The sequence below is a fragment of the Dysidea avara genome, chromosome 4 (assembly GCF_963678975.1).
Source record: "Dysidea avara chromosome 4, odDysAvar1.4, whole genome shotgun sequence".
Lineage (NCBI taxonomy): Eukaryota > Metazoa > Porifera > Demospongiae > Dictyoceratida > Dysideidae > Dysidea > Dysidea avara.
Genome location: NC_089275.1, coordinates 21,787,618 through 21,810,412, shown reverse-complemented (window position 1 = coordinate 21,810,412; position 22,795 = coordinate 21,787,618). Strand labels below are relative to the sequence as shown.

The 22,795-nt window shown below is 40.2% G+C and overlaps 1 protein-coding gene across 4 annotated transcripts in view; it reads right to left on the bottom strand.

Annotated features, from left to right (window-relative positions):
* LOC136254294 (condensin-2 complex subunit D3-L-like) overlaps nucleotides 1-22,795 on the bottom strand; it is a 45,382-nt gene extending 22,587 nt beyond the window's left edge. The window contains exons 1-25 of one of the 4 annotated variants that reach the window (XM_066046957.1): nucleotides 22,526-22,795; nucleotides 22,389-22,477; nucleotides 22,194-22,260; nucleotides 22,063-22,146; nucleotides 21,776-21,993; nucleotides 20,777-20,925; nucleotides 20,545-20,635; nucleotides 20,305-20,423; nucleotides 20,072-20,183; nucleotides 19,712-19,801; nucleotides 19,412-19,484; nucleotides 18,691-18,781; nucleotides 18,327-18,463; nucleotides 17,752-17,846; nucleotides 17,652-17,699; nucleotides 17,208-17,323; nucleotides 16,800-16,913; nucleotides 16,160-16,228; nucleotides 15,528-15,633; nucleotides 12,645-12,756; nucleotides 10,388-10,474; nucleotides 10,024-10,100; nucleotides 8,473-8,596; nucleotides 6,442-6,591; nucleotides 448-525 (exon numbers count right to left, since the gene is read on the bottom strand). In XM_066046957.1, coding sequence (XP_065903029.1) covers nucleotides 448-525; nucleotides 6,442-6,591; nucleotides 8,473-8,596; nucleotides 10,024-10,100; nucleotides 10,388-10,474; nucleotides 12,645-12,756; nucleotides 15,528-15,633; nucleotides 16,160-16,228; nucleotides 16,800-16,913; nucleotides 17,208-17,323; nucleotides 17,652-17,699; nucleotides 17,752-17,846; nucleotides 18,327-18,463; nucleotides 18,691-18,781; nucleotides 19,412-19,484; nucleotides 19,712-19,801; nucleotides 20,072-20,183; nucleotides 20,305-20,423; nucleotides 20,545-20,635; nucleotides 20,777-20,925; nucleotides 21,776-21,993; nucleotides 22,063-22,146; nucleotides 22,194-22,260; nucleotides 22,389-22,477; nucleotides 22,526-22,733 — 2,704 coding nt within the window. In that variant the 5' untranslated portion in view covers nucleotides 22,734-22,795. Of the gene's footprint in view, nucleotides 1-447; nucleotides 526-6,441; nucleotides 6,592-8,472; nucleotides 8,597-10,023; nucleotides 10,101-10,387; nucleotides 10,475-12,644; nucleotides 12,757-15,527; nucleotides 15,634-16,159; nucleotides 16,229-16,799; nucleotides 16,914-17,207; nucleotides 17,324-17,651; nucleotides 17,700-17,751; nucleotides 17,847-18,326; nucleotides 18,464-18,690; nucleotides 18,782-19,411; nucleotides 19,485-19,711; nucleotides 19,802-20,071; nucleotides 20,184-20,304; nucleotides 20,424-20,544; nucleotides 20,636-20,776; nucleotides 20,926-21,775; nucleotides 21,994-22,062; nucleotides 22,147-22,193; nucleotides 22,261-22,388; nucleotides 22,478-22,525 lie in introns of those variants that run through there. The other 3 variants (XM_066046958.1, XM_066046959.1, XM_066046960.1) reach the window with 3 other exon arrangements.

Here is a 22,795-nt window from a genome sequence, read left to right as displayed (position 1 = left end):
TACGTAAGTGTCTTATCAAAGTGTATGCATACACATGTATGTTGTACAAGTGTACGGTCACTAAATATCAACTCATTCATAATATGTACTAATAATTGTGCTTTGCACATTCATTGTTATACATACAATGTCAGGTCATGTCAGTATCAATGTTGACCATAATGTCAGATCAACAAAAGCTAGTTATAATCTGCTCTATCACCAGCTACTGTAAAACTTGCATACACACTGTATATTTGGCATTCCAGGAGTGTAGGATGACCAATCAAATCTGTAAATGACCAATCAAATCTGTAGCAAATTTAATCTTGATAGGACATACGACCACTTAATACTGAATGCTTATCTCTGGCACTGCATATGTAATACAACACGATGTGGCCACATTTAACCACATGACATGTGTAATACATAACAATACACACATACATTACTTGCACCACATACCCAAGGTGATGTAGCCATGAGCTATCACTGGTGGAGACAAAGTGAGAGTCTGAATCTTTTGAGAATCATCACCTCTTCCTGTATGTGTGCATGATATGATGAATTTGTAGTTATGCAACTTACACACATACTGTACATACGTATTTTATGTATCTGATGATGTACAAACACATATGTGACTGGAGCTGGGAAAATTAGTCTTATCCTTCACGGCAGCAGGTTTGATTTAACACAAAGTTATTTATTTATTTATTAATGCTTTACAGCACAAGTGCTGAAGGTCTGTAGGACACCTGGTCCTACAGCCTGCTCAAAGACTTTAGCTACATAAGGTGTGTTTGAAAAGTTGAAGAAAGGAGAAAAAATCCATGACTGGACCTAGGTAGCCTCGAACCTGCAGTTATATGAAAACACTATCGAGTTTCACTGTCAAAATCAGCCAGTCTAGCATGATCTGCTTATACTGGCTGCTTTTCCCAATATAGTACAATGACATTACTAACACCTACCCACACACATCATAAAACACTAGAACTGTTAATGAGACACTTTTATGTTTGAACCTGTTGTATTTGGCTAGAGTTGGTGTATTAGATTTACGTATGCTTGACACAGGCTCTTCAGTCAGCCTTTTAAGCGATCAAACATGGAATGCAATTGCAGATCGAGCGGCACCACTGGCTGACTGGAGTGGACGCCCACTGGTAGGGGTCAAGGGGAGCATCATACAAATTGAAGGGGTGGCTGTTCTTGACATGTGCTTCTCAGGTGTGATGGTGAAGGGAGAATTTGTTGTAGCAAAGTCACTTAACACAGAAGCCATACTGGGACTTGACTTTTTAGAGCAAAACCAGTGTGTAATCAACACTAAGCAAAAAGTATTGCACATTAGTGGGCGTGCGCTGCCTTTGACATCAGACCGGGGACCACCTCAGACGCTGTTGGAATCTAATGCAGTTTTATGTGAGCAATTATGTTTACCACCACTAAGTGAAATAGAAGTATTAGCAAAAGTATCAGCAGAGATAGTGGCTTCCGACCACCACAGTGTTTGTTTGGTAGAGGCACTACCATGCGCAATGCCTATAATTGTTGCAAATGCACTGGTAACACCACTGGTAGATAACCAGATGATTACCATACCTATTAGACTGGTCAATCCCATCAGTTACCCTGCACAAGGGGTCTGCAGTAGCTCAGGTTTCTCAACTTAATAGCTCCACAGTAATAGCCAATGTAGATTCAGACACAGGAACTCAAGTTCATACACCATCAGATGTGCCAACTGACTATCAAGAAGTACTGTGGGAGCTGGTGACACAGAGTGGGAAAGTTCTGAATACGCAACAACAACACCAATTATATCATCTCTTGTTAGGTTTCACAGATGTATTTGCTTTCTCTAGTGACCAGCTGGGTAGAACTAACAAGTTAGCTCACACAATAAGCACTGATGGCCATCATCCAATACGCCAACAAACAAGGAGGCTACCACCATTCCAAAGAGAACAAGTTCATCAATTTCTACAGGACATGCTGTCCAAGGATGTCATCAAGCCATCAACAAGCTCATGGGCATCACCAGTAGTTCTGGTGAAGAAGAAGGATGGCTCAACCCGATTTTACATAACTCAATTCAAGAACCCACAAGGATGCGTACCCCCTGCCACGTATAGATGATACGTTAGATACTCTCTCCGGGTCTCAGTGGTTCTCAACGTTAGATTTATTGAGTGGATATTGGCAGGTGGAAGTAGCAGAAGGTGATAGACAGAAGATGGCGTTCACAACCCATGAAGGACTCTTCGAGTTTAAGGTGATGCCATTTGGACTGTGTAACGCCCCTGCTACTTTCCAATGCCTTATGGACCTCATCCTTGCAGGAGTGCAATGGTCACATTGTCTAGTTTACTTGGACGACATTATCATAATTGGCCGTGATTTTAGTGAGCATTTAGGAGTTGTTTTGCAAAAGCTGAGGGAAGCCGGATTACGCCTGAAGCCAAGTAAATGTGCATTGTGCAGAGAGTCGGTCTCCCCAGAGAAGGAGTAGCAACTGATCCAGATAAAACAAGTAGAGTGTCTAACTGGCCTACCCCTACATCAGTGCAGGAGATCCAATAATTCTTGGGCCTAGTTTCTTACTACCGTCAGTTCGTATGCGATTTTGTCGTAATTGCTAGGCCCCTACAACGTTTAACAGAACAAGGTAGGACATTTTCATGGAGTGTTGAGTGTGATACTGCATTTGCTATGTTGAAAAACCGGTTGACAAGTGCACCTGCCTTAGCTTTCCCTGACTACTCCAAGCCATTCTTACTAGACACTGATGCTAGTCAAGAGGGGATTGGGGCTGTACTATCCCAAGAGTGTGATGGGCAAGAAAGAGTTGTAGCTTATGCCAGTAGGACCCTGAGCAAGGCAGAACGCAAAAACAGTGTCACAAGGAAGGAGCTACTTGCCGTGGTCACTTTTGTTTATCACTTTTGCCCTTATCTGTTGGGTCGAACCTTTTTACTGCACACTGACCACAGCTCCCTGGCTTGGCTTCAAAATTTTAAAGAACCAGAAGGTCAGTTAGCCAGATGGATAGAATGCCTGCAAGAGTATAGCTTCACAATAATCCATCGACAAGGCAAAAGCATCAAAATACTGATGCACTGTCAAGAAGACCTGACCAGCAACAACAGACCATTAGTCCAGCAGGTGACCACATTACATCCAGTGCAGACCATAGTGACAGTAGCATGGCACTAGGGTCTGAGCAACTTCTGGTATCAGTAACAAAGACTGCAAATGAAGAGACCACAACAGGTGCTGATGACATGCCCCTGTGAAATGCACAACTTACTGATGAGACTATTGGACCTCTTCTAAAGGCAAAGGAGACCGACAAAAAACCTGAAGCTGATTCTTTAAAGGGTCACCCAAGAGAAACCTTCCAACTTTCACAGCTGTGGGACCAATTACTGATCAAAGATGGAGTGTTATATCGCAATTTTGAGGGTTGCAGGGGAAGAGATCACCACCTACAGTTAGTTGTTCCCACACTGATGATGGTGAATGTATTGGAAGAATCTCATGCAGGGAACATGGGAGGTCACCTAGGGGAAGCCAGAACCCTCAGTTGTGTCAAGGAAAAGTTCTTCTGGCCAGGATATGCAAATTCAGTAAGAGAGTGGTTCAGAACTCGCACTAATTGTGCAGCAAGGGAGTTCCCAACACAGAAGCAATGTGGTGCCCTCCAGAAAGTAAGAACAGGATACCCTATGGAGATGGTGGCAGCGGATATTATGGGACCACTACCAACAAGCAAGCATGGCAATAGATACATACTAGTGGTCTCTGATTATTTTACCAGGTGGGTGGAAGCCTATGCCATCCCCAACCAGGAGGCCACTACTGTTGCCCAGAAACTGATTGACAACATGTCCTGTCGCTTTTCCCTCCCTGAACAGTTGCACTCAGATATGGGCATGCAATTTGAGTCAAAAGTAGTAAAAGAAATATGCAGACTCCTACATATAAAGAAAACACACACCACACCATACCATCCTCAAGGTGATGGATTAGTCAAGAGGCTTAACCGCACTATTCAGAACATGTTGGCAACAGTCTTAGATTCTCAGTCACATGAAATCTCCCCAAAGTGTGTTTTGCATATAACACCAGTGAACATGTGTCAACGGGATTTACACCATTTTACTTAATGTTTGGGCGGGAAGCTAACATGCCACTGGACATTATTTTTGACAATCCTGCTGATAATGCCCAGAGCCACTGCCAGTACACACTAAACTTGAGGAGAACACTGGAGCAAGCCTACAAGTTGGCACGCAAGAACATGGGGACCTTGGCTTATCGACAAAAAGAACTTTATGACCGCAAGGTACATGGAGAGAAGTTTCAAGTGGGGCAACTAGTGTGGTTATGTAACCCAGTGATACCAAGAGGGGGATCACGTAAGCTTCATTCCCCATGGGTGGGACCTTATAAGATCGTCAAGAGTCTTGCAGACACAGTGTACAGGATTCAGGATACACGTACAAGCTGGAAGAGAATAGTTATCCATTTTGATCGTCTAAAACCATGTCACCCAGGGATGAGAACACAGGAGGACAGAAGGTCAACCATGCCTCATTCATCTGAAGATGTCATAATTCTAGGCAGCCAGTGCCACCTGGAACAAACCTTCAACTCACAGACTGTGATGATGATTGGGATGGTAGTCGGAAGAGGCAGCCAGCCAATGCCCTCCAGACAATGGAATTAATCAGCATCGAAGGTATCCTCAACATACAAACAGAAGAAAGCCAGCAAGATATTGTGATGACACTTCAGATAACTGACATGGGACATGTCTTTTCAATAGGGGGAGCAGTGTAATGACATTATTAACACCTACCCACACACATCATAAAACACTAGAACTGTTAATGAGGCACTTTTATGTTTGAATCTGTTGTATTTGGCTAGAGTTGGTGTGCTGTAAGAGAGATAGATGACTTTTGTTATACCAAGCCCAGTGGCAAGCTGTACAAGTGGTCTGGGGCCTTGATGGGAGTTCTGGCCAGCCTAGGGATGGCTGTATGTAGTGTTGCACCGATACCCGATACTGGCTACTAGGGCCGATATTGGCTACTAGCCGATAATAACCTCTACTATGCTGTGTAGTATAATGATGTGGGGGAGGCTAGACATAATTTATTTGGCATTTTATTTAAGTTATGTATTGATGGTTTAGCAGTGACTACAAGCCATGCCCATAATAAACTGTTAGGTTTTAGGCCATGCCCAACAGTAAACTGAGGTTTTAGGTTTCTATGTAGTACCAGCCACTTGTCTCAGCTGTATAGCAGTAGTAAAATCCTGTTTATCATGAACAACTTTTACTTGTGGTATACATCTAAGTTTACATTGTAGCCTAGAATGAGCTGTATATCAATACTTATACAGTAGGACCTCCATTATCCGAACACCTGTGTGTCAGTTCAATCATAAAAGTGTTCAGATAAGTGAATTTGTTCAGATAAATGAAGCCCATTCATTTTTATAGGGAGTTCTGTTCAACTACTCTAATAGAACATACACTACTCGTAATAAAACGTTCACTTTATGATAAAATACTCTAATAGAGCAGTCACTTATACTGTTCGGATAACCGAGGTTCTACTGTATCACTAATATGAGTCATTTAATAATGATGAGGATGAGTGTTAGTGTATATCGGATCGATTATCGGTATCAGCTAATTCTGTTGCTTAATATCGGTTATCAGAATAATCGGCTAATTTGGATATCAGTGCAACGCTAGCTGTATGTGGCTGTACAGCTCTGTGGCATTGAATAAAGACCTGTGCTATAAATTCTCTTTCATTTTAGTTAGTTTTTATACCATAATTACATCTCTATGCGCTCCTCTTTCATTTAGCAATCACTGCTCCACCACCACTATTAGCACTCGCCTGATACAGTTAACCTTGAGTTAAAAGCTATCTAAAATGGCAGGGACTTAGCTATTGGTTACTTGTACAGTGGATGCTCTGGAAGGTAAGCAATTGGTGTAAAACATGTGAAAATTAGGTACACAAAGTTTCAACTATTGGTGAGCTAGTGTACAACACACTAAATACTCAAAACAGACATTTCTTGATACTTTTAAATAGGCGATAAAACCAGTTTTCTCAGAGTCAGCCACATATACACATATAAACAATCAGGAGTTCTCAGCAACAGCACTGCAGCTGCTTATTTAACTAGAGTTTTTTGGGTTGTTCTCTGTCTGTTCATCTTTCATGGCAGCCACTAGATTTGTCAAATGTAATCAAACCATGTATACAGTACACTACATAACACACACACACACACACACACACACACACACACACACACACACACACACACACACACACACACACACACACACACACACACACACACACACACACACACACACACACACACACACACACACACACACACACACACACTTACCATGGTTAGCAGCAGCTAGTAACATGGACTGGATCATCAGACACAAGTGATGAGATATGTGGGAAGGACACAACTGGGCCACCTCCCCTAACATGAAGAGATGTTTGATCAGAGAATCTTCAGTCCATGTTCTATCTGACGGTGTGGGCTCTGTTAAGATAATGTATCAACATGTATTTGTAATGTAAAGCTGTACCGCAGTGAAGTAATTTTATGGTCTTAATGTACATACAAATGCTTTGCAAACAGTGATTGTATTACTGGAGTTTGAGCCTCAGTTATGCACTGCTAAGTAATTGTAACTATATTGAGGTAGTACATACACCCTGTAACTATGCAGTGGCGTAGCCAAGGGTGGGCATGGGCGGGCATTTGCCCAACCATCACAGTTTCTTGCCCAACCATCACAAACTTTTGCCCATCCATCACAAGTAACTAGTTTAAAATTCACGCGAGGATTCACAGCAGCACACAAAACAACCCTTTTAATACTGTAAATCGTAAAAATGTACCTCATTTTTTGAGCCATGACTTCGAAGAAGCTAGGGATTGAGATAGATGGTGTATCACGTGATCCATTATGCGGAAAATCCCTTAGGAAATCCCAATAATTACACTGTGTGTAAACGCACGTGCCACGTTCTTTGGCGCGATTTAAATTCGAAATTTAAAATGGCCCGGAGTCAAAGCGTGGTACACTATACACTATAGTTGTGGTACTGTATTTCTAAGTCACAGTGAGTGATAATCGTCAGTAGGATTCAGTGTGGATGGTGCTGGCAACAAAAGATTTCGTTTCAGTGGACTTGTCAAGCATATTTTTGGATAAGGAAAGTACCGTATAGCCTAACTTACTGCTGATGAAAGAAAACGGGAAAACGTACTCTTCTAGATAAACAATAATGGCATATGCAAATGGAGCTGGAAATGGGGAAAAGGTCAAGTCATTATAAAGTGTCACGTGCACAATTTGTCTAACCGAGTAGTGGTTTACACCAGATTCATGCAAACTGTACGTTGGCTACTATAAGTCTGGGACGAAGCTTTCTTGGCATGCTGATATTTGTGATATGACTCATTGTAGTAGTGCCCCTGGACTTCATTCGGGGTCATGTGGCGTTTACTTGAAAAACATTACATATCGCCGTGGTGGTTGGTCTGTAAGCTACACTGCCAGTTGATTGTAGTAAACATGTGATGAACTGTTTACATTGTTGGTTCTCGTAGGTTCAACAGTTTGATGTCACGTGATGCTCAGCTACGACGATCGTCGGATGCCTCATTACGAGAAATGGAGGTCATTATTGAATGCTCTATTAGAGAGTTTTAAAACTATTTCAGCCTGCATCAGAGCATAGCTAAGTGTCTTTGATCTCTGCTATTACAATCCTCTTATAGTGTAATGTAAGCTGACATATAGGTAAAATTATTCATTGCAATAATGAATCACATTAACAAAATGCCTTGTGAAGAAATTCAATGTGCCTTCCCAAGGCCTCTTATGAATATATTTGGCACTTATATGGCTTTCATTAGTTAAATAAGCTGCTAGCTGACCACCTGTAAGGGAATTACAAGTATATGGTTTCCTGCTGAATTACTCTTAAGACAACAGGAGAAATATTTTTAAATATCATCAAAACTCTCTAATAAAGCAGTCTCAAATTTCTTGTAATGTGCCCTACAAGTTTAATAGAATAGCATATAGCTAGTAGTTGTTGCAAGCAAGCAAGCAGCATTTATTTACACTATAGTATAGGTAGCTAGGCCTTGTGTACATACACTTTTCATGTTTTTCTTTGATGTCTCATATGAAAGTGAGCGTGTTTCTTGTGTGTGTGTGTGTGTAGTTAAGTGATGTTATGCCCAACCATCAGATATTGGCTGGCTACGCCCCTGTAACTATGTATGCTGTTGCAGCAAGTAACAATATAAATATTGTAGTGGCTGGTTTTTTTTTAATTTTTGCATCTACAAATTGAAACTTAGGTTGGTCATAGAATCTAGCTTACCAGGTAGCACTCAACAAACCTGTGGGTTGTTCCACCACAACAGAGGAGAGATAGTTTTCACAAGACTTGATCAATGGCAGTGACCACTTGTTGATGACATTAGTAGCTGCAGCTTGATTGTTGGGATACTGACTCCTGATGATCTAGACAATGATTAGGAGGAGTATGTTGGGTAACTATCTGTATGACCAAATGTATGTACATAAGTATATACTACATGTTTCACACCTCAGATCAAAAGGAGCCCCCCGGGCTACATTTTGTATGTAGCCCAGCTAGCCAGGCTACATCAAAATTGTAGACCGGGCTACAACTGGACAGTGATTATATAGACGTTGAGGCCGAAATCGATTGTGGGGATTAATTAATACTGATGTGATTGGGATGCACGACTTGAATTTCGCCATGAAAACCACTCAGACGGAGAGCGTTTTGATATCCTTGCCATCCTACGAGTTTAAAAACTTTGGGCTAAGGTGAGAACTAGTGCTATAGCTTATTCATCGATCGTTTCTGCACGTTTTCAAATACGAACATGCCTCCATCATGAAGCTACCACTCTGCACAGAGTAACCACTCTACAAGCAAGCTTACCTGTCTAGGCCTTTAATGAACTCCGTACTTTTTCCATAAACGACTCCATAGCACTGATTAAAACATTAAACTCGCGTAACCGAAATTCTCCGTGACATTTCTAGGATATGTCCGTTACTCATAACTGAACGTAACCAGAATGTACTAGCTCCATACAGGTTTTCTAATGAACCAATATTATACACACAACTGATACTTAAAAGTCAAACTGATATGCATTACAACATAATAACAGAGGTCGGAAATGCTTAATAAGTGTTATTCTGTCAATTGCATAGTTTATCTGGAACATGACCTTCATAGTCTCAATACAAAACTAGTGAAAGGTGGGAATGACAGGAGGTTGTTAGATAATCAGATTGTGCTGTGTGTAAGCATTAAAGTGATGTATTCTGTTTGCAAAAACACTTGGTTTTCTAGGTGAAATCTATAAAACACTTTCAATCATAACATTGTAACACTAACCAGCTTCAAACAAAGTGATCACGCCACGTACACTTTAATAAATCATCCACACGTTTTACTTTGCCCCAGAAAATTGAGAATTTGCATAAATCATTTCAATGGCGCTTAAATCGTTTCCGACCTCCTCTCTGGCATAATAGAGTATGAAGCATGATCACTGTGGCTGTGTTAAATTACTACAATTCATGTGCTCTTAAACAATGTAATCCTTTTATTTGTTGGTATCTTATAACTGTTCACAAAAGGTTTTTATCCATGGTTTTGTCAGTGTAAATAAAAAAAATTAAAAAGTAGTGCAAAAAGAAACACCCCCGATTTGACTCATACAAGTTAAGAACTAAACCATTTGACAACTAAGTCACTTTGGTAAACACATAAAGTGCTTTTCATAGTACTTATGCTACCTTTAACAGTGCATATAACTCGAGTGAAATATCTGTATTGTAGACTTGCAATTGACCAATACTTGTAATATCGGTATTGATACAGCCCTAATAATTTGATAGATTACCTTTTCCATTGTGTCAATGGCAGCTCCAGTAGCTAGGTAGTCCAGTTCAAATCCTAATAACAGTCTCTCCAATTGTTCTAAACAATATGTAATATGTAGGTATATATGTACGTATCATCATTACAAGGTGACAAGCAAAGTATGTACATAATTGTGCACACTCTCGCAAGACGACATTACATTTAAGTGGTACCATATAAGTCACTAACTTAAGCATACTTGAATGTTGCTATTAGTAATGTTAGTCACATATAAAGTTGAATGCTCCCTTGTCAATAGCATTCAATACACTGCCAGTCAGATACGTATTTACACAACAAAAGTAGTCTCCATATTCAAGATACACCAAACAATCATCCCTCACCTTGTAAACTCTTCAGTTGTTGCTGGGACATCTTGTTGGTCACACATCCTAGTATGGTCAGTACCCTCCTTAGGACACCTGTATCAACTGTAACCATGATCAATATGATACACATGTGTACAAAGAAAAGGTGTGCATTAAGTGTGTTATCTATCCATGTAACACTTTCACACCTCAGATTAAAGGAGCCACCCAGGCTAAATTTGGTATGTAGCCCAACTTACATATGAAATGTAGCCGGTCTACAATGGTTATATAAACAATAAACATTGAGGTCGAAATCGATTGTGGGGATTGATTAATACTCACGTGATTAGGATGCATGACTTGGGTTTTACCATGAAGACGGAAAGCGTTTTGTTATCCTCGCCATCTTACGAGTTGAAAAAAGTTGGGTAAAGTGAGAACTATAGTTTAGTCATCGATCCTTTCCACACGTTTTCAAATATGGACATGCCCCTATCACGAAGCCACCGCTCTGCACGGAGTAACCACTCTACAAGTAAGCTTACCTATCTAGTCCTTTAGTGAACTCTGTACTTTTTCCATAAACGATTAAAAAACACTGATTAAAACATTAAACTCACGTAACCAAAATTCTTCGTGATATCTCTAGGATATGTCTGTTCATCATAACTGAACGTAACCAGAACGTACTAGCTGCTGACCCATACTCGAAAATTTTAGGTATGCCTATACGTATAATACATCCAGTGGCTGGCTTGTATTGGCTTGGGTGATTGATCGCCCTGTACAGGCAATCAGCCTGATAAGTCTTACATCACAGGGCGTGTATGCTCTCTGCCCTTGGGCAGTCGGGCATACATATCAGGCAAAGCCCCTCATGCCCATGTTACAACTATTACATGTAAGCATGTACATTGCAGATAAATTACACACAACGTACAGGCATAACACTGTAATAGAGCCATCATTTCTTCTACATAGCATATGGAATTCACTTCACAGAATAATAAACGAAACCGTCAACTATATGAAAGTACCAGCCACTAAAAATTTTTTATAGTATCTATAACATTAATATTGCTTACAATAAATTTAAGATATATAACTGTTTTAGATGGGTAGAGGGATACATACACAAGACTACAACAAATGGCCTAGCATGGAGAGGGCCTGTTAGTATATGTGGTGTATAAGTAGTATATGAGTTATGTAGCATACAACATGATAGAACTGTATATTAGGAATCATGAAGGCTTTTCTAGCCAAAAAAACATCTTCCTAAAACCAGCCTTATAGTACCTTCATGGTGTCTTGGCAGTATTGGTTAAGTCCAAAACTGCTTTCAGTGCAAGCCAAAACACTTCCAAAAAGTACGAAATTAAAAAAAAATATATATATATATTTAGTGGAATTTTTACTGACTTTCTACTGCAAGCATAACTCAATAATGGCTAAAGATATGGGTTTGATTTTTTTTCACTGTTTGACGTTGCTTCAGCTTGACAGGTGCCTTTTGGCATACTGCAGTACATACAATGCATGCTTCATGGACTTACTGTACCTGTGTACTGCTTTGTGTCCTAATTATCTTCGCTGACAGTGCCAGGTGTTGATTTGCAGTAGTGTTGTGTGATGCCTTCTCTACGTTTGTAATGGCAATCAACTGAGTTTTCTGTCATCATGATTGGATTGATTATGGAGGTCCTTCTCATAGTATTCTTTGTTTGTAATGTAGACAGTGTAATGGGCTGAACATAGCTGAAGACAAAGTGTAATGGCCATTAAGCTATTTTAGTAAAAATAATTGATAGCTGGGGTGCACATTCAGATAAAACAATAAGCCTGGTGTCATTCTACTAATGCAGTATTCTGCTTGTATATATAACGTCAAGTATAGCCTGTTTATGATATCTTTGTGTGTGTGTATGTGTGACCTGGTGTCAACTGGGGAAGCAGTCCACCCAGCTGTAACATCAATGGGTACCTGGTATTAACTGGGGAAGCAAACGCCCAACTGTCCTTGTCTCGCTTAGTGATGTTAAGGTCGTTGTGGTTCCGCGACCTCTCTCCGTGAGTCCTAGACAGTCCTCCTGCAGGTTACTAGCCCTGCCCCAGGAGGATTTGCCTGCACAAGACTCATGCACCTGAGTGGCGTACAGGCATCCCAGTGCTGGTTCACTGGGCAGCAATAGCTGTGCTTTGTACGGCTGCCATAGGCTTTGCTTGTGTGTGTGTGTGTGTGTGTGTGTGTGTGTGTGTGTGTGTGTGTGTGTATAAAGACAACGGATACCTGGTGTATCCCCTGACTGGCTGACACATTGCTGCCAGAAACAGATCACTGCCATCTCATCCACCAGGTAACTAGCAAATGTTGCAACAATCTCCAGTATCATCCAAGCTGACTAGAGTAACATACAATTAAGGTACAAACAATATACATAGTAACTCATGCAGCAATAGTGTATTTAAATGCAGTACGTACGTAGTTCAAATATCAAACAGTATTGTTTAAGTAGGGATTGGCCTTAAAATGATGTGCACCTGCCTAAACACTGTCTTTAAAATCACCCAAGAGTTATCTTATGTGATAAAATCATCTTTTTGGGATATATTAATCCATCTAACAGGATTAATAAACACACACACACACACACACACACACACACACACACACACACACACACACACACACACACACACACACACACACACACACACACACACACACACACACACACACACACACTGTACAAGGTATAGATTTTTTTTTTTGGAAAAAAATTGTCAAAACTCATAATTTTGGTCTGCCAGTCTGCCTGCCTGACCACAGTCTCAAGGCTGAAGGCTAAAAGAAGCAGTGCATGGCTACCATTTTAACAAATTCACCAGCCTTTTGGGGTTCTGACAAGTGTTAGTCCTCTGCAGCTTGTCTTTTTTTCTTTTATCTTCAATCAGGCTGGTTATTGTCTTTTTATGAAAACCATATGTAGGTGTTAATTTTTCATACGAACACTTCCTTGAGTAGTATTGCCACAAAATTATTTAAAGAGATTATGTTACTATAAGAGGTACCACATATCTATTTACTCGAACATGATGACCTTGCCCTCCATTGGTCTAGCTGATTTATAATGACATCATGGTGTAAATAAGGAATAGTGATCACACCTCTTGGTGTGAGAAGCCAACTAAAATACTCTAATACAGCAGTCACCCTAATAGAACAGTTATACATGTACAACTGTGTTCTGTAACAAAACTAAAAAAATTAATTTAAAATTGTAGTAGGGATTCAAGCAATAAAAGTAGTGAAACAAGAGATGAATGATGGTACTATTACAGCATAGCTCGGTGGGAAAATCCCTAATTTGGCATTGAACAAAACATGCCAATGTAGGGATTTACTCACAGAGCTATGCTGCAATACGATCATTCATCTCTTGTTTCCAGAGGTGTACCGATAATCGGATTGGCTAAAATATCGGCCACCGATATGGTAATTTTTAACAATATCGGTATCGGTACAAAACAACAGGAGGACCGATATTTACACAGTAGCAATAGTTTGTACATAAACGGATTATGCATTGGTTTTCTACGTTATCCATGTGGCTGTTTAGTGTCAGTGGCTTATTGTTCCCTGTGCAACAAGCAATACGCTATAAGAAGCCATACAAAATACACACAATTTGGGTTAGTGTTTGTTGCTGGAAAGCTTATCACAGTCTTTACAAATGAAGCAGTTATAGAGTACCTTTGTAATAAAAAGAAGGGTTACAGGTAACCAAGGAAACTTGCTGTACCAGCATTCTAACAAGCCTATAGAAGGCGGTGTAATGCAGAAATATCTGTTTAAGGTTTCATGGGAGTGTACATAAAAATGTTTGTGGGTACCTAATTGTCTGGAATGCACAATAGAAACCCAAGCTGTATACCACCACATGCAGAGTATAGATGCGCATTATGTTGTAGGATAGGTGAATGTACACTATTTGTTTGCTTATACAAATATCGGATCAGTTATCAGCTTTTTTGGGTGGTATCAATATCAGATATTGGTACATGCCAAAACTATTGGTACACCTCTACTTGTTTCACTATTTTTATTGCTTGGATCCCTACCCTACTTCAATTATAAATTAATAGTACATACGTACATATCAAGTTACTGAAATCACACTGTGTGTATGGGTGACTCAAGTAGCCTATTTGACGGACAAGTATGACATAGTTGAGGTAAACACAAGGTGCGATGCTCTAGCTTATGTATGCATGGCCAGCTGATCCTTCAACAAGATGAAAACTTTACATAGCAATTGAACAGGGTTGATAATGAAAGGTAATGATGCAACAATAAACAATAACTGTCATGACATTAAGAATTACAGCTATAAAAAATCAAATGGTCTGCCAATGGCGGTATTGATCAGTCAACATAATCACTTGATCAGTCAACATAATCACTTGATCAGTCAACATAATCACTTGATCAGAAATGGCCAACCATTATATTGTACTGACACAATACATGGACACATACAAGTGTCTGAGTGTAAACTACCGTATAGTGGGTTATTTTCGAAACAGAAATTTTCGCACAAGAAGCAAAATCTGAATTTCGAAAGATTTTAATTTCGAAGAGTGTATATTTTGAAGTCCAGATGGATTTCAAATAAACGGAAATCCGTGTCACAAATTATGAAGATGCGTGAATGTTTGCCGAAAACTGACTTACTGATGGAATAATCCCCATTCCTGTACACTGGAGAGAAGACTGAGGGAGTCTCGGGTGGAGTGAATTCACTGGCACGATCACACTCGATCACATACCATAGATTCTAGAGCAGACGGCATCAATTCCCATTCTGGAACCTGTTTTCTGGTTATTGGTACAGTAATGATACAGTTTACCCATTATCATCAGCAATACTAAGCTAAAACTCGAAGAATACACGAACGAATCGCCGAAAGTTGGACGGTTGCTTTCACTTGTGGGAATTTATTTTCGAAAAACAACCGGACGTGGGAATTTATTTTTGAAGAGAAGGGCCTCTTCGAAATATCTGAAAATAAAAACCTTTCGAAAATTACCAACTATACGGTACATGTTCTAAGTTCACTACAATACTTTAGGGTATACTTGTACAAATACACATATAGTTTCACTACACACCTTGCAGTGATCTGTAGAGATGGCATGAGACATGATATTTTCTATCAACAGTGAAGTGATTTTCTTCTGTTTTGTCCAGTAGTGACATGCCTTCTTAAAGTAACGTCTGTTGTGTGCAGTTGGGAAAAAAGACAGTATAAAGAAATGTAAGGAAAATTTCCATTACATCCTTGTACAGTATTTGACTGGTCAATAGCCGCAGCTACAATAACTTTCAACAGGAAAACCCTACAGCTACTATGGTGAAGGTGGCTACTATGAGTTGATGTGGCAGCAGCTTATACAGATTCACGAGAGACTGACCTTGTTTACTCATCCTTCAATACTATCATTCATTTTAACTTCTCTCAAAAACGATATTTCTTGACTTAACACAACTCCTTTGCCCGGTTTCTGCTTCAAATGTGTCTCATTAACACTTGCACCAGTATATTTAGATACAAGCCACGGCTCTTATCCAAGGGCAGCTCTTATGACTATAATTCTAGACTGTGGAGTGGCTACTATCCATGGGCGGCTATTATACGAGACATGGCTATTAACCAGTAAAATATGGTCCATGTAGATGTACATGTATACAAAAGAGTGTATGTACTTACATACGTACATACACACATGAATAGTTCACTTACTGGAGATCTTCATCTGATGCTATCACATCAAACAACTGCCACACAAACTTTTCCATTTCACTAGGTAGACTAGAAATATAATGAGACCAGTGATAAAACTCTACTCTATGTACTGTTTATCCATACATACACCCAGGCTTATTGTGAACTAACTAGACATTGTTGTTCTTCCTTGTAGCAGCTGCAGTTGACAACCATATTGACAATTCACAAGTTGGTTGCAGTAAGCCTCATTCTACAAATCAAGCCACTTACAAGACCTAGTATTAAGGCCCCCCTGGTCTTTTCAATTACAGCCAGGCATTTACGCTTTAATGCAGATAAATATGGTACTATGCATGCGGTGTGTGCCATCACAAAGATGAACTAGTTTGTGCAGAATTAATGCTAGTGTATAATTCATGCTATTGCATCCTTGGTTATCCTAACCCTAGTATCCTAGTACCTTTAGTATTCAAACATCAACAGATAACATTGAATTGGAGTATTTAGTCACTAGTGTTCAGTAATTGAACTATATACAATAAATTAATAGCTTCAATAACAGTTTCCTAACAAATCCGCACGTCATCTTTATTCTAGGAACAATGGTATTTGGATGATACCTGATGATCAGCTGTACATCAGACTGGACACTTACTCAGTGTAGGGAGAAATAAGTGACAATAGAAATTCTTCAAGGAGCAAGAAGCACTTTTCCTGGACACTGATCTCTTTGTCCATAACCATTGGCATCACTCCATCCAGCCATAAACTATACACACGAGATACACAAGATCACAATAAAAAAAAAAACAATTGCCCTTAAAACCTGTGTCTGATTCCCATCCCCACTCTAAACCAGGATCTATGCATATGACTTAGTAACCCCTCGGACGTTGTGATGAAGTACCCAAGCAAATGTCTGTGGAATGTCAGGCCCCCACAGACAGACACACACAAACACATAAGAATTGTACTACTGGATATAGATTCCACTGACTTCACTTCTTAACAATTTTAGTCAATATTTGTCATACAGTAATATTGAGCTATCGAAGACACTGACCTGTGAAGGATGGTACAAGTGGGGGCATCAATGGTGAGTGAGTTGAGTGAGGTGAGGGCTTGTTTGCGGACTGACAGAGCTGGGTCCATGCAGTGATCATGAAATATCTGAACATCCTATCAATATCATATGTAGGCAAAGGTATGGCATATACGTACAAACACATACACACACACACGCTAAGTTTTATATGTGTGGTAAAGATATGAAATGTGAAAAGACATGTTCTAGACCTAACCATGTTGAACATTGATAAAATCAAGCTCATAGCATTAGCGATTAGTGAGTTTCACCTCTGTGTACACCTGTATGATTGTCTTAAGGTACGTAACAGTCAGAAAATGAGAAGAAAAAATTTTTTGCAGAGCCTTATTAGAAGCACTACATGCACACATACACATGTAGAGGTGAAGATGTACAAAACAGTCATATTTCATTACGTACCTCTTTCCTAATATGGTTTAGGTCAAGTCTCACTAATGCTTCCAGTGCCTGTAAAGAACACTCCACATTATATTGTGTGTCATGTGAGGTCTTTGTACACCTGTATGGCTGCCTTCCTGACAATCACTTTATCATCAGATGTTCTACGACGTATCATCGGTAACATCAGCTCAGCATGTGATATGGCTTCTTCACCTGATAGTGTATAACCCACAATACATTGTAACACTATGAATAATGTATTGAAAATAATACACACATACACACACAAGCAAGCAAAGCCTACAGTAGCTGTGCGAAACATTGCTGCCCACTCAGAGATTTCAAGGCAAATCCTCCTGGGGCAGGGCTAGTAATCCACAGGAGGACTGGCCAGGTCTCATGGAGAGGTCGCAGAACCCAAAGTTCCACAACGACCCCAACACTGCTAAACATGACCAGGAGATTTGGGCACTTGCTTCCCCAGTAAACACCAGGTACACATTGATGATACAGCTGAATGGATTGTTTCCCCAGTTCACAGGCCACCAGGTCCCCGACATACAGTACAGCTGGGTAGATTGGAGCAATGTGAGTAAAGTTTCTTGCTTAAGGAAACAACAACACCAACTTGGCATTGAACTTTTCGATTATCACCCCCTCCACACACAGACACACAGACACACAGACACACACCCTTGTCATCTTCAGGTGTTTGTTGCTCAAAATTGGCACTTCTTGGTAGTACCAATTCCTTCACAACTCCAATCAACTTCACATTATCAGTAGAGCCAGCAGCAGAAGACAATGATGTGAGCGCTCTAGCACGAACCCTAACAGAAGATAAAGCAATACCAAACTACATACAGACTGCAACAGTCACCATCAGAAAGGTACCAACTATTCATATACACATAGGTCAGCGTGGATGTACTGCTGACCTAATATTCTAATATAACATACGTACATACACTCTTTTAGAGGATTATTTTTAAATTCCACTTGTAACATATCGTAGGAGCATAATAACACACCACACACAACACATGTAGTTGCTTACACTGCAGATCGGTCAGAACATCTTGACAGTACCATCCTCAAGAGAAACTGGTAACTGAGAAAATATAGCTGATCTCCAGTCAGTTCCTCACCTGTAGATAAAGAATAAATAACGAACAGCACACACTTGTATGCATGTACGCACGCACACGCACAAAGCAAAGAAATTGTCTACCATGCTAGCATGGTCATGTCTATCCAGTGAACCAGTACTGGGATGCCTGTGTGCTACTCAGTTGCTGTAGACAGCACAGGCAAGGGCACGACTAGCAACCTGCAGGAGGCTGTACCATATATCTCACCGGTGAAGGTATGGGCACCAAAGTCCATTTACCCATTCTGTGAAACATTGACAGTTGGTATTTACTTCTTTAAACAGCAGGATAGATGTGAGTAAAGTTTCTTGCTGAAGATAACAACAGCAACTGCATGGAGGTAACCAGGAATATAAAACCTGGAACATTTAGAAAATCAGGCTGGTGTTCTAGCTACTTGGCTATGCAACACACACCACACCCATAATGTGCCATATGTAATCCTTTAGTCACTTGTCGGTTCCCTGAAAACTGTTTGGGAAGATCGTGTGTCTTGCTTAGAGGTGTTTTTTTTCATGCCAGTTTGAAATACTGGTCTTCAAGCTCTATGGGTGATTTGACAACCAAACAACTACACTACTGGCTTTATGTATATGACTAAAGTACATATGTACACAATTCACTGACCATCATTGACTTCTCTTAGTGATAAAGACATCAGTTGACTGATAACATCCAGAGCAAATAATCTGAAGGAGACCTGCAGTACAACATGTTCACATAGAAGGTGTAAAATAGTGTATAGGACAATGAATGTGTACATGTGATACTTGTGGTAGTGTTAAAAGTGTAGATAAAATGTGTGTGTACTGTATGTGCGTGTGTGCGTATATACTCAGTATACAAGAGCAAGACAATTAAAGGGTTGTGTAATATAGAGTACATGTGCGTGTACGTATTTACTGCCTGCATATAGTATCCATTCACCTTGGTGTTTCTGGAGAACTTGTACAGCCAGTGTAACATGGATGCATACAAGGAGTCCTCACACACATACCCCAGTAGTAAAGTGGTCAACTACAATAAGTACATAACACATGTAGACATACACATGTTAGTGTGTAGTGTAGTACACTACAGAATCCTGTGGAATACAATTGCCTACACATACATACAAGACTGAGATCAGGATATTGGTTACATCCAGCAGATACAATGTACACACGCACACACATGCACACACGCACACAACAACATGCCATACATGTACAGACACACACTACACACATACAGACACACAAATACATACAGACACACACATACATACAGACACACAAATACAATTACCTTAGCTAGCCTATTCCTGTATTCTGCCTTATCAGAGGTGTTGAAGCAAACATGTTGTACAAGAGCTCTCATTGGTTGGTGAGCATGTTCCTTCCCTTGTCGAACAATGTAGCTAGATATGTGGGTAGTGAAATACAACTACATTGCTTTTCAGAGAACACTGGCATACAGATCAGGTCTAGCCCCCACCCCACCCCACACTGTAACATGTACACACATACAGACAAACTTACCCAACAAACCTCACAGCTTGGTGGGCAACAGTAGCTAGGGCTGGTGGGATAACACCAGGACCAACTTTACTGCTCTCATCAGTCAACATTAATATCACAGGTAGTAGCTGTCTGAACACCTTCAACAATTAATGTTTGATATCATACATTGTAAGAATACATAATTATGTTTTGTGTGTTCACTCATGTACTTTGACTATGTATATATGTATTGAGTGTACATGTATGTACCCCACTAACCTCAGCAATCAGTCTTTCCCTATCACCATGGAAAGGTTGACACAGTACATGTAAACACCTCCACCCCAACAATGACAGTCGGTTCTCATTACTAAAATGGAAAAAGCTAAATATTGTACACAAGTATGCATGACAGTAGCTAGCCCAATAAACATATGGTAGCTATGCTTTTATAGGTACAGGACTATACATATGCTCAGTACCAAACACACGATGGTATGCATCTACTTACACTCTTGGTGACTCTATTACACTAATGAAGTCCAGATCAGCCTCAGGGCACATATCACAAGCTATCATCTTAACCAGTACACTAACTGCCTGTTGTCGTGACAACTCCTCATCTCTCAATGACACCTTCTCCAAACACAATAATGATGCCTGAGAATATGTAACATGTACTGATGAAGAACATTTCTCATGTGACTAACACATGCTCACAATTAATGTGACACTTTTACTTTCTATGCTGTAACTAAATTTGTTACAGACACTCAGAGCTTTCCCCAGTAAAATAAAGTAGAGCGGTTCAATTTGCTACCAACATCAAAGTTAATTTGTTAATTATATACATTCTTTTTACCACAACAAAAGAAATTTAAGTAAAGTACAGCAATGCTGCACTGCTCTACCACTCTTTAGGGAAGCCCGTGACACTGCTCAACTACAGTAGAGCCTCGATCATCAGAAACTTAATTGTCGAAGCAGAACTTAGCGACTGCAGAGTGATCTGTCAAGGATGTGCATCCACCCTCTCTCTGTGCACACACACACACACAAAGACTTTAGCTACCATGCTAGCACAGTCATGTCTGTCCCAGTGAGCTACACCTATGCACTACTCAGATGTTACGAGTCAGCGCAGGCAAACTATCCTGGGGCAGGACTGGTAAACAGGATACTGTAGCATATCCCAGAGGCGAAAGTGTGAGCACCCAAAGTCCCACCTGACCTGGACCTTCATTCATTGTGAGATATGGAGAGATAGCATTTCCTTCCCTGGTTACAACCAGGTAAATATTGATATTACAGCTGGGTGGGTGGCTTCCTAGATGACACCAGGTCTATTTAAACAGCTGGGGATAGACTGGATTGCTCCAGAAAATAATGACAACGCAATTGGACATAACTGGAGATTGAATCCAGAACCTTTCAATTACCAGGCTGATGCTCTAGCCACTTCACTATGCTCCCCCTCCCCCCACAAACACATACACTCATATCATTTCACCTTAGCTGCTTCCACAGTCAGTTTATGGACATGTACTTGCTCTTGTTCTGAAAGACTCAAGTCTTTTGTTGTACTCTGACTATGAGATATTTCCTCAGTGTCCATACTTTCCTCTTCTACAAGTAATGCAGCTGCTGCAGCTCGTCGCTTTCTCTTCCCTTTGGTTGTCTTCTTTGACTGCTCCTGCTGCTTCTTACGTTGTTGTTGTTGGGCAATACCTAATACATGGATAAACACAATACTGTTATTAGATACAACAGTTGTCATGGTTACAGTAACACACTTACTCTTCTCATATTCAGGGTTCAAGTGTAGTGACTCAATAACTCTCTGGAAAACCATTGGGTGAAACACCTTAAACCCTCCACTACCTACAAGATTAAACGTGATCAAGTGTATTCTCACAACACTCACATACCTGGAATCTGTAGTAACAACAGGTACAGGTTAGCAGCCAGTGTTGCTAAACATGTATCATTAAAAGTCTAAAAGACATCAGTTCAGTGTTATCATGTGTAGTATTAAATGTGTAACCACATGTATGTAGACACAAAAATACACATTTGAACTACTATTGTAGTTTAATATCATCTTGAGGTACAGTCACGCTTACCCCCTTCATCTTATCCACCATACTGAAGATCACTGCAATAACTGATTTGTACGAGATGCCACCCTCAGCCAAAACAGTATACAATTGACCTAACAAAATAAACTACGTACTATTATGGACCATTACAAGTGTTTTACCTTCTCCTTCTGACCCGTGTAGCCATTTGGCAGTAGCGGATACGACTGCTCTCCAGTTTTCTTCCTTAAACAAATCCCCTCCGTCTTCCCCAGATAGCGGTACAGTTTCGCAGAAGTTATCCGACCACACCTGAGTCACCCAGTCCGAGGGGATTTCTCCAATCCCCAAGGACAGATAGGCTTCTAGCGTAACACTGGAAACAGACATGACGGCTAATTCCCGCCAATAATTAAAGTGCCAAACCCACAATCAAAACTAACATATTTGTT